Source organism: Sciurus carolinensis, chromosome 18, assembly GCF_902686445.1.
Source record: "Sciurus carolinensis chromosome 18, mSciCar1.2, whole genome shotgun sequence".
Taxonomy (NCBI): Eukaryota; Metazoa; Chordata; class Mammalia; order Rodentia; family Sciuridae; genus Sciurus; species Sciurus carolinensis.
The window spans coordinates 23,954,266-23,965,204 of record NC_062230.1 but is presented as its reverse complement, the minus strand read 5'-3'; the positions used below and the strand labels follow the sequence as shown (position 1 = coordinate 23,965,204).

General features: G+C 43.7%; 1 protein-coding gene across 1 annotated transcript in view; it reads left to right on the top strand.

Annotated features, from left to right (window-relative positions):
- The first annotated feature begins 4,078 nt into the window (after positions 1 to 4,078).
- The window catches only part of Cacng3 (calcium voltage-gated channel auxiliary subunit gamma 3), a 77,948-nt gene continuing 71,087 nt past the window's right edge, over positions 4,079 to 10,939 (top strand). Inside the window, exon 1 of the mRNA XM_047533952.1 lies at positions 4,079 to 4,968. Within this exon, the coding sequence (XP_047389908.1) occupies positions 4,758 to 4,968 (211 nt within the window). The 5' untranslated portion in view covers positions 4,079 to 4,757. The remainder of the gene's footprint in view (positions 4,969 to 10,939) is intronic.

Sequence of the window (10,939 nt, the reverse complement as noted above, 5' to 3'; positions counted from 1 at the left end):
CACAGGATTAAAAGTCAAATGGGACAGAAAGGACTGTAATGAAAAACAGGTATCCTGGTCCTTTTCCCCAAGAGTAATCAAGAGTAATCTATCACCCATTCTTCCTACGTATAACTTATGCCAATCTCTCCTCTTCTCCAAATAGAGTCATAGAATATTTTTGGTTCTGTTGATTACCTTTGTAATTTTCAATAAAATACCCAAATTTGAGACATCCTTTCATCGGCCAGAGACATATACCTTGGTTTGTCTCTTTGCATCTTCCCTTCCCTTCCCAACTCCTGGGGGCTGGTCCGTTAGCCATGTTGTGCTGTTCGCCCCCCATCTCCTGGCACACCGCTGATTGGAAGTGCTGCACACACGGGCTCAGCCAATCAGATTGTCTCTCCTGGAAACTTGGAATTGCAACTAAAACTTCTCATTTTAGTCTGGTTAGGTTCCTTGAATAGAAATGACATGAAAACTCAAAATCTCGCTCCCATCTTGAAGATCAAAGAGGAGAGAAGGCAAAACAATTTTTTTCAACTGAAAATATGAAAAGAGGCAAAGAAGAAAAAAATGGAGCAACTGTCAAAGCTCCTGATGGCTTTTCTTTCCTAGTTCTAGTTCTCTGTGGAGGCCTAATTGTGCCTTGCCTCACGGTTCCATAAAATATTGTCATAGCCTTATACCAAATCCCCCATTTTCTCAAGCTACTTCCGGTGAGTTTCTGCAGTTCACAGACAAGATGTGCTCTCTAGCACACCCCTGGTTCCATCACTGGCCTCTTGGGAAATGAGTACTTTGTTCCAAAGTACTGAGCAGATTGTCTTGCACTTAGTAGGTACACAAGAAGCGATTATCGAATTGAATGAATTGTTGGTGCTCCTTAAGTAACAAAAACCACACTCTTTTTTGTGCTTTTATTAGTGCATCATATTTATACATAACAGTTGGATTCATTTTGACATAATCACATATGCAAGGAATTTACTCCATTTTTGGCCTGGTGCCCCCCCCCCAACGCCCTCCTCTCCGCCATCCCTCTATCCCCTTTCCTCTACTCTACTGGTCTTCCACTCATTTATTTTTAATTGGTGATTTACAGATATACATAAAGGTGGAATTAACCACTTCCACAGGGAACTCACTTTTCCAGAGGTGAGTAACCGATAAAAGGATGAACAGAAAAAAAATCACAAATAGGTACGCTATGCCAGCTACTCACTAGCTAAGAGTCAAATGCAAGACAAAAAGCCTTAAGAGAATCACACATCAGTTTCAAGCTGTCTGACTGCCCTGCTAGACTCCTGCCAGATAAGGAGAATCAGAAAGGGTCATCAGCAAACACAGAGGAAGACTCCAGCTCTATCGCTTTGACTGAGTGCTGTGAATCTCTGGGGGCCCTGATTGATCTGGTGAGTGAGCCCTCTTGTGGTGAGAATGGGGAATCACACCCAGGCTTAGAAACAGATTTCTACGCACCCATGTACACACCTACACGTTCTGTTGAATGAAAGGATGAGGTCACCCCCTAGTAAGTGGGGAGGAATTATCAGGAACTAACTGGCGGTCTCCCTGCCTCCGCACTCCCCCTCCAGTCAGGTGCTCTGACTTGCTCCATATGCAGGTTCAGGACTTCCCACACTCTGTGATCAGCTTCAGCTCTGGACATGAGTTACAGAGATGATCCTGCCTCACCAAGACAAAAGCTCAGCATAAACCTCCGTTCTTGTAACTTGTGTCCCCCTTCTCCACATTGTGACCGTGACTGTTACCTTCATCTACCCAGGCTCCTGACCTCTGCTTCCCATCAGCTACCTGGATACTTGGTTCTGGCCACCGCACCCTGGATGTCTGGGCTTATAGTGTAATCGGAGGGGTGGAGAGGGATCTACTCTTCTATTACTGTGGGTCTAGGGAATGGAGTGATTGGCACACTCTTCCTAAGGTGCCTTGACTTTCTGTCAACATGGTCCTACTTTGCAAGAATACCTTTCTTGCCTCTGTTGGAGTAATGGAAGAATAAAACATCTTGGAGTGACTGTTTGGATCATTATAAATTATTTCATATTGCTTAAGTTTCTGAGAGTAGGAAAGGAAAATTCACTAATTTAATAACTTCTCTCAGGAAAGACCAATTTCTCTTCCCTATTACACATGTCCTTTTCCTTCAAAAAAGAAAAAAAAACTAATAATAATCAAAGCAGGACATTTGATCGAAAAAAGAATTTTCATTATAAGAACAAAAAATCGCTAAGTTACTTGCAGGAGGCCTACTTCATGTTACTCCATTATCTGCAGTCATTCTAGGGTATGGCTAGAGGTGATCCTGGTCCTAAGTTGTATGCTTCGATACTTTTGTTTATGTGGTATAAACCATGACACATTAATATGAAATCAAGCACATAAGTGTAAAAAGCTACACATCCCAACCTATGCTATACCTACACACAAGGATGCATATCCCACATGCCCACTGCTGCATGTTTAGAGCAATTGTGGGCACATGGTCCACAACACTGCTGCATATGTTTCCATATGGGCTTTGCAACAAATTCACAGGCACTCATAGCAAACTTGAACACAGCACAGGTAAACACTCAAGTACAAATCATACCATAACTATGTATTCACATCAATGCAGGCACATACGTGTATATCTAACACCAAGAATGATGTCTTCAAATGACCTTAACACAAATAAAAACAGCAAAGTCATGGGGAAGTTGTGAGTTGCTTTTAAGGACCCTCTGCTACCTGATTGCTACTCAATCATCTGAATAGTAGTTCTCAGACAGTCAGAGATGGCACCATGGCAGTATCATGTCAGTGATTATCTCCTATTATATTTTTGTCCAGTTAAATAACACTTAACTGTGACAGCTAGTTGTAGACACATATCAGGGACAGCAGAAACAACTCAAGCAGCTTCAATTACAAACACTCAACCTCTGACCATATCAGTCATAAACTAGCACAAGAAAAAATTATAAGGGCTAGTCTGTAGAATGTCTTCAGTCAACTCAGTGAGTGCTCATGTATGTGCTGAAATACATAGAATTAAAAAGCTGGCTTAGTGCTGATCCATTGCAACATGGTCTATTTCCAAGGAAGAGAGCTTTCAGGTGTGCAACGGCATTTGTGCTTTGGACTAACAAGAAAAGCAGACCTGACTTCACCTATTTTGTGGTCTGCCTTAAACATGGATGTTAACAAATGAACATCACAGGGATCTTTGGAAAGAATCTGACATTTTCCATGGCTCTGGCACCTTGTACTCATGACCCCCTCAAATGTAAAAGTGTTAAAGTATGTAAGAGGTTTGTGCAGGAACCAAAAATCTCAGATCCCCTGATATGTGAACAACAGAATATGTACATTTAGTTCCTTTGGTCTTTTAGGAATACATGTTCATATTTATATGAACAGTTCGTGGTCTGATCTGAGCACGTTATCTCCCGTGTAAACCAGAGCTCCAGAGAAAGGAGGGTAGACATATTGGTTTGTTTTCTGGGGAACCAAATTGAGACAGACTATACACAGATGCGCCTGTGACAACACTTTTGCCGGCCCAAGTGAGCCACAGAACCGTCACCCAGACCCGTCGGTCCCTTTAAGAAGGCTAGGTCTCTCTAATCTTCTCTCTCCCCAGTGGGTTCCAGCGGCTCCCGCAGCAAAAAGCAAACTTGCCTGGCTCCTGGGGCCCGGGGGGAGGGGAGTTGATTGGAGAATGCTGCGTTGGGTGGGCGCAGAGAGAGCGCCAGAGTGCGCTGCGGGCTTCTTTCCCCTTCCCCTTTCCTTAACCCTTCGCGGAGCGGAGGAAGAGGATCGTGCTGCAGCGCCTAGAAGCCAGGGCGCTGACTGCCCTGGGCTCCCGAAACTTTGCGCGGAGCGTGGGCTGGACTAGACAGAGCCGAGCCGGCTGGCTGGCCTGGAAAAGGACCCAGGAAAGGTGCTGGGGAGCGACCCTTCAGGATCCCAGTTCCCCAGCCCATGCGCTAGCAAGGCAGGGGTGCAGCCGCAGAAAGGAGCTGTCCGTTCAGCACCGCGGACCTTAAGCCCTGGGCGATAGGAGGAGGAGGCTGGGCAACAGGCGGGGAGCTGTCCCTTCAGCACCACGGACCTTTGCCCTCCCTTGAAACCACCCGGCCCCTGCCCCAGGACTCTGCCTTTTCTCCAGTTTGAGCGGGGGTGTCAGGAGCAGGCGGAGAGCTTTCCTGGGAGGCTGGGGAAGCAGTGAACACTCTTCTCAGCGACTCGCCTCCCAGCAGTGCTATTTTTTGCCATCCGCCCTCACCCCCAGCACACGCGCTCGCACACACACGCACGCACACGCGCGCACACACACACACACGCACACGCACACACAGACCTCTCTGGATTTCTTTGCCTTGAGTCTCCCGGGGCTGTGAGGAACCAGGCGCATCTCAAACCGAGCTGGCAGCTCCAGGCTCTGAAGCCATGCCCTGCACGAACCCTCGTCCTTACCAAGCTCCTGAGGAATGAAAGGAACCCAGGGACCCTCCGAAGGCAGCAGTGATGTGGACCAACCCCCTGGAGCCAGCACCCTCCCGAGGGCCATAGACGACCCAGGGAACTGGAGAGAGCTCAAGACAGGAAATCTAGCTTTCCTAAAGTCCCCGTGGATGCTGACAAAAGGAGATCTGAATTTTTGGAAGAGCCTGTCCTAGGTTACACAGCTGCAGAGTGATTTTCTCCTCTGGCACTGAATCTCCCCCTCCAACCCCCAGACGTCCAGAGTACCATGAAGAATTATGAGGATGTGTGACAGAGGTATCCAGATGTTGATCACCACAGTGGGAGCCTTTGCAGCTTTTAGTTTAATGACCATTGCAGTGGGTACGGACTACTGGTTATATTCCAGAGGCGTGTGCAGGACTAAATCTACAAGTGATAATGAAACCAGCAGGAAGAATGAAGAAGTAATGACCCATTCTGGGCTGTGGAGGACCTGCTGCTTAGAAGGTATTTACAAATTCCTCTCGATGGCTCTGAATTATCCAGCTTCTGATATTCTGGTGGGTGTTCGGGGAGATGGAGGCAGTGGTGGGGAAAGAGGAATAGTTGGAATTATTGTTGAGAATGTGCAGGTGTCCAGACTCTGTTCACAGCAAGACTGATGCTGTGTGGGATGAAAGTGTTGGATCTTGTTGATTGTTTTTGGTGTAAGCTTCATGTAATGAGATTTTTGTGACACTCTAGGCAGCTTCTGCAGTTGAGATATCTCGAAATCCAAAATCCCCAGGCATGTTGAGAACTGCTTGCATCTCTGACTAGAGAAGGGGGTCTTTACATTTGCTTCAATTGCATTTCAGTGGGGGGGGGGGTGAGGAAAGGAGGGAGCAAAGACAGGAGGAAGGTAGAGAGGGAGAAGGGAGAGAGACCCTGATCTGACCTGGTGCATCCTGAGCTATTTCTTTATTTCTCAATATAGTCTTTTCAGTTTCTTCTGAGTTGGGTCTAACTAAATATTGTCATGAACTTCTACTGCCAACCAGTATCAGGGTAACATATGTGAACCCCCACCTCCACCTGCTACACACATTTAAAGAAAACTTCCTTATTTATACATGTTTCATTATTTTGGATCAAAATAAAATGGAATTGCTGGGATTTGAATCCACCTGCCTTCATTCCTAAATTATTCCCAAACCCAACAAATATATTTCATGGCATTTACATAAGATTGATTCTCCAAGAACTGCAGCCCATCACCTCTCCTTCTAAAGATTAGAGGATTTGGTCTAAATTATAATGAAGAAGACAGACCTGTTTTAGAACAAGTAGCCTATCTCACTCTTGGACTTGTTTCACTACATGAGGATTGACTCTCGGCATCTCTGGGCAATGCCTGAGTATCATGGGGAGAGAAAAGAGACCTAAAGAAGAAAATCAAAGCTCTGTGGAACCTGGATGCCTGAGAGAAGTCACTGGATTAGAGGGGACAGTAGGCAGTTTTTTCAGGCTTCCGAGGAATCGGTGAGGCTTGTCATAGTGATAGGCAAGAAAATATGAATTTCCTATGTACTCCCCTCCCTTTCTAGACATTGGCTCTCCACACCTGCATTCCCAGTGGCTGGTATAGTCAGAGCTTCTGGAGAACTTGCATTTATGTAAATGTCTTAGGAAGTCATGCTATGACATCACTCACTAGTGTAATATTGCATCATTGCTGGCCTTGTTCCCATGTCCTGACTCTGAACAACTGATCTCCTGACTGTAGCGCTACTACAATTAATTGTTTCCAACGCAAATTTGCAACTGGTGGGATGCCCAAGTAGGAAGGGGCTGCTTTAAATGCAACTAGGATCACGTGAAGTTGAAAGACCTAAGCAACGCTGCAAATGATCTGTGTAACCTTGGCCAAGACCTTTGCCCTCTCCAACTCTCAATGCATCAATATGAGCAATGATTAGTTTGGAATTGGTGGTCTTGCATAAGCGTTATCCAACATTTATACTGTTTCCAGTGCACTAACTGACAATCGTAAGGTAATTCTTTCCTAAACATTGACAAAATGCTAATATTTGTGATAATGTGTGATCATGTACAATCTGGATGGTGAAGTCATTTTCTGAGGGAAATTCCATGAATTCCCTTTCCTATGTTGGCAATAGGGAGTCAGATTTTTTTTTTTTTTTTTTTTTTTGGCAATACTGTGATATGGTGAATGTTTGAAAGCCCACATAGTTCTAGAAAGGACATTAAAAAATCTGAGGCACCTCTCAAGTAAAAAATGGCACATAGGTATATCATGTTTTAGTCATTTATAGTCCTTCTGCCTCTTGGAACTAAACCTTTGAAATGCACAATTAAACACCAATTTGGGCTTCCCCCATGGAAAAAAAAAATCTGTCAGAGCAGATGTGTGGCCTAAAATTCCTGAACCCTTGCTCAGAATTTCTCAAGAGATGGTTTCCTCTTTTTTCCAACATCATGTTCTACACCCACAATATGCCCAAGGAATTGGAACTCCACCCAGGCATTCTGTGGGCTTGGTGGGAGAAGTGAGAAATTGAATCAAGAAGGAATTGGATGAATTGAAGATGTGTTCTTAGGCAAGTGAATTCTTTTGAGAAAATTCATTGCAGTCTTCAAACAATTTGGCCCAGCTAAATTATTTTTTATACTTTTGAAATATTAAATACAGCAAGATGCACAAACCTTAATGAATCACAACAAATATTTAGCTATGTGCACATCCATATCACCCACATGTAGACGGGCCTGGCTGAAATTTGAAGCTGGGATTCTTTATTAATCTACTGAATACATCAAGTGTTCAAGGAATTTGCAGGAGCCTCTGGTTTCTGCATGCTAAGATTCATGCTGGAGGTAGCACTCTCCTGGGTATTGCCATACTGAGGGTCAAGATGTACAGCCATCTCCCATTCGGTATCTCTTGTCTGTCTCAGAGCTTAACCTCTTCATCTTCTGGTCCTTTATATATCCAAGGATAACTGGGGTGGGAGATCTTGTAGCTCAGTTTTCTTACAGATCAAATCAGAAGAGTTCATTCTTCCATACATTCTTAAGAGCCATGAGACAATGTGACTATTTTGTCCAAAAGAAGAAAATGCTCAGGAGGGACATGACAGTTGTCTGCAGATATCTGAAAAGCTGTCATTTGGAAGAGAGATTTGAAATGTTCTATGTGGTCTCAATGGGGGTAGAAATAGAAACTGAAGGAAGGTAGGCTTTACCTAAATATAAAATCATTAGCCAGTGTGGAATGGGAATCTCCAGGAAGTGATGAGTTCCCCAACATCAATGGTATTCCTGTAGGAAAAGTAACATCAATTGTTCCTTGACTTGGCTAGACATCAGAGACTCATGATGAGTTTTTAAAACATCAATTATCAGGCCCCACAATTAAATCTTCTGCTTCTATATGTCTGTGATGGATCACTAGAATCTGAATTTTCTAAGTCCCCCAAGCAATTGTGATGTTCAAACCAACACATATTGGGTATTGACAATGGGCTTGGAGATGACTATGTCTGTTAATGAGGATCACATCACTCAAGTAAGAGGAGGATATTTCCAATTTTCATTCCCATAACTCACCAGAATGTCATTTACCTTTAGCCGTTACTCCATACTAACACTGCTTTAAGGATTTGGAAAATTTCTTAAACTTTTGATAAAATGCTTTCATGTTCAGAAGATCTCGATGATGTAGGTACAATTATTATCAACCTCATTTTACAGATGAGGAAACTGAGAAAAAGTTACATAACTTGCCCAAGGTCACAAACCTCAACTCAGCCATCACTACTTAAAATCTACGCTAGGCTGCTTCTCAGAGTGTTTGCTAGAGAACATTAATTCGGGTTCTCATGGATAGTTTGCTACTGGTACAAGCATTGGCTCATGAGAATACCCAGCTACATGGGTTTTTCCACTCAGAAGTCCCTAATCTGAGAACATTCAACCTGGGCAGCATTGGCAGGAGAGCAGAAGCCACCAGGCAAGCACAAACTCAGAGGCAGCAAAGGGCACACTTTGAATGAAAAAAAAAAAAAAAAAAAAAAAAAAAAAAAAACCAAAAAAACAAAAACAAAAAAAAACCAGTCAACCTATGTACAGACACCCCACACTGAGAAACCAAAATGAATGACTGACTCATTTTCTGGAAAAACTTGCGAGGCAGTCACAAAGTAGTGCCCACCCTAACCTGCAGCACGTTTTCAATGGCAACCCATGAATTTGAATGAGAACTCGTTCAGTATGGAACTCTCTCATTAAGAAAACCTTTCCAAGTCCTCGCTACAACTAAAGCATTGTATTTCATGGGTGGGAAGACCACTGGCTTAGTAGTTAGAAACTCTGGGTAATAAACACATTTATGTTACTTACAGTTCTCTCAATCGTGTGTATCGTTTTCCTCTATTGGAATCCAGTTGACCCAATTCTAAGAGAAGAACTTAGGGCAAGATTAGAGAGTAATCAATCACATAAATGTCCATGTGGCCTAGGCAAGTAGTGGAAAGTGTGAAACACATTTCACAATCCTTTTAATTCTGTGGGGCAGGGTTTTATGTACATTTGAGAAGATATATGGTAACAAAGTTGATCTCAGTGCAGGGGCAATAGGGAGTGGTGGGGACTGTGGCAAACTGAAGGACACGGCGCCATCTAAAAAGCAAATATTACTTCACTCGACTTTTACCCTGGGGAGATGTACACCAGACATGGCCCAGAATTCCAAGTAAAGAAAAGCCAGATGCAAAATCTCTTGAATTTTAAAATACAGGCAACTGGCTTGGCTTTTTAAAAAACTATATTAATTTTTACATTGTTCCTGAACGTGGCCTATGGGATGCCAGTGTTGAGCCCCCAAAATTTGCTAAATGCCCTTTTTCATCCAAATTTCTGATATTTTCATATCTAATCCCTAAATTATTCTTTATAAGCCCATAATCGCTTATTCGGTTCATTGTCAAAAAAAAAAAAAGTTAACTACTAAGAAAAGAAAGCCCACTTAGGATTTTAGGACAGGGAACTTAAAAATTTATGGAGAAGAGGTTCAATAAACTGCTGTTTCTGCTACAGATGGGACTAGATGACACTAAACATCTGGCTGAAAAACTGAAAAAAATTAACCAGTCATTAGAAGCTCCCCCATATTTCCTAATCTCCAGATGGTTGACTCTCAGCCAGATGGGGTTCCAGCTTTATTTATGTGTTCGGAAGCCTTCAGAGAAGCTGCAGAGAGGTGGTGAGGAAGAGGGTGAGAGGAAGACATTACAGTTATTGACTACTTCCTGTGTGCCGAGCCCTGGGCTCAGATGTGTGAGCTGCCATTGGCACCTTCTCCCCACCCCCCAGTAGACTCTGAACTCCATGAGGATTACGGTGTGCTGGGGACACTGCTGCACATCCCCAGAGTGGTCCAGTCCTGGACTGAGTCCCGCACCTCCCCTTAGCCATGGGCGTAGAATGTGCTAGAACCGTTCACCCCGTTCCCTTCAATACTCTTCCTCCTCACCCACAAAGCCCAAGAAACACATAGAAAAGGAAATCAAACTGGTGTCTTAGGATAGGGGTGGGTGACCTGGTCGGGTGTGGGTTTAGTCAGGCCTGGGCAGCAGGTAGGGCTTGGAATGTGAGCATGACTAACAAGCAAGTCCCCACCAGCTTCCCAGCACTGTTGCAGCCACCCTAGCCCCTTCTGGGACCCCCTGGAGCGCCCTCAAATCCATCAAGTGAAAGGTGAAGAGCTGACCCCACAAGCGCCATCCCCCCCCTGGGAAACCGTCCGTTCTTGTTGGCTAAACTTGTGCCTCACCGATAGCTAAATAGTTTGAAATCTCACTTGGAGCTGTGTCATTACTAGTAGAAAGAACCTCCTTATGTTTTTCTGCCTCAACTCTGTGACTCCACAATCTCACCCATTTTAGGTAGTAGATGCCTCAAGAATACCTTTGTTGGCTTCATCTCTCTTCCGCATTAGAATAAAGGCCAGTTGGTGACCCGTATCCCAAGGCTGGGTGACCCGTGTGGTTTATTTATATGAGTAACTAGTGTGTGTCAAGAAAAAAAAATTAAAACAAGGAATCGAGCAAAATGAGGGCACATTCTTTTCACATTCTCACAGAACCGTGTACAACAAACTTACCTGAGAAGTCGTCTCAGTCTCTGGGGACAAGTACATTTGACTTTGCTTTTTTTTTTTTTTTTAATAAATTCAGGTCTCACTGCTGCATATTTTCTAGTAGAAAACTAAGAAAATGCACATAGACTTTTTTCGTTCTGTAGAGGGACACATGATTTCTGTTGATTAGAAGAGATAACTCCAAAGATTGTGGATTTAGTGCTTTCCAGAACATTAATCAGTTTTATATCTAACTTAGCAATCCTATTTGAGAATGTTTTCCCTGAAAAATAAACTAACCAATTTTGTGCTTTTGCTGGTTCCCTTATTGTTGAGTTG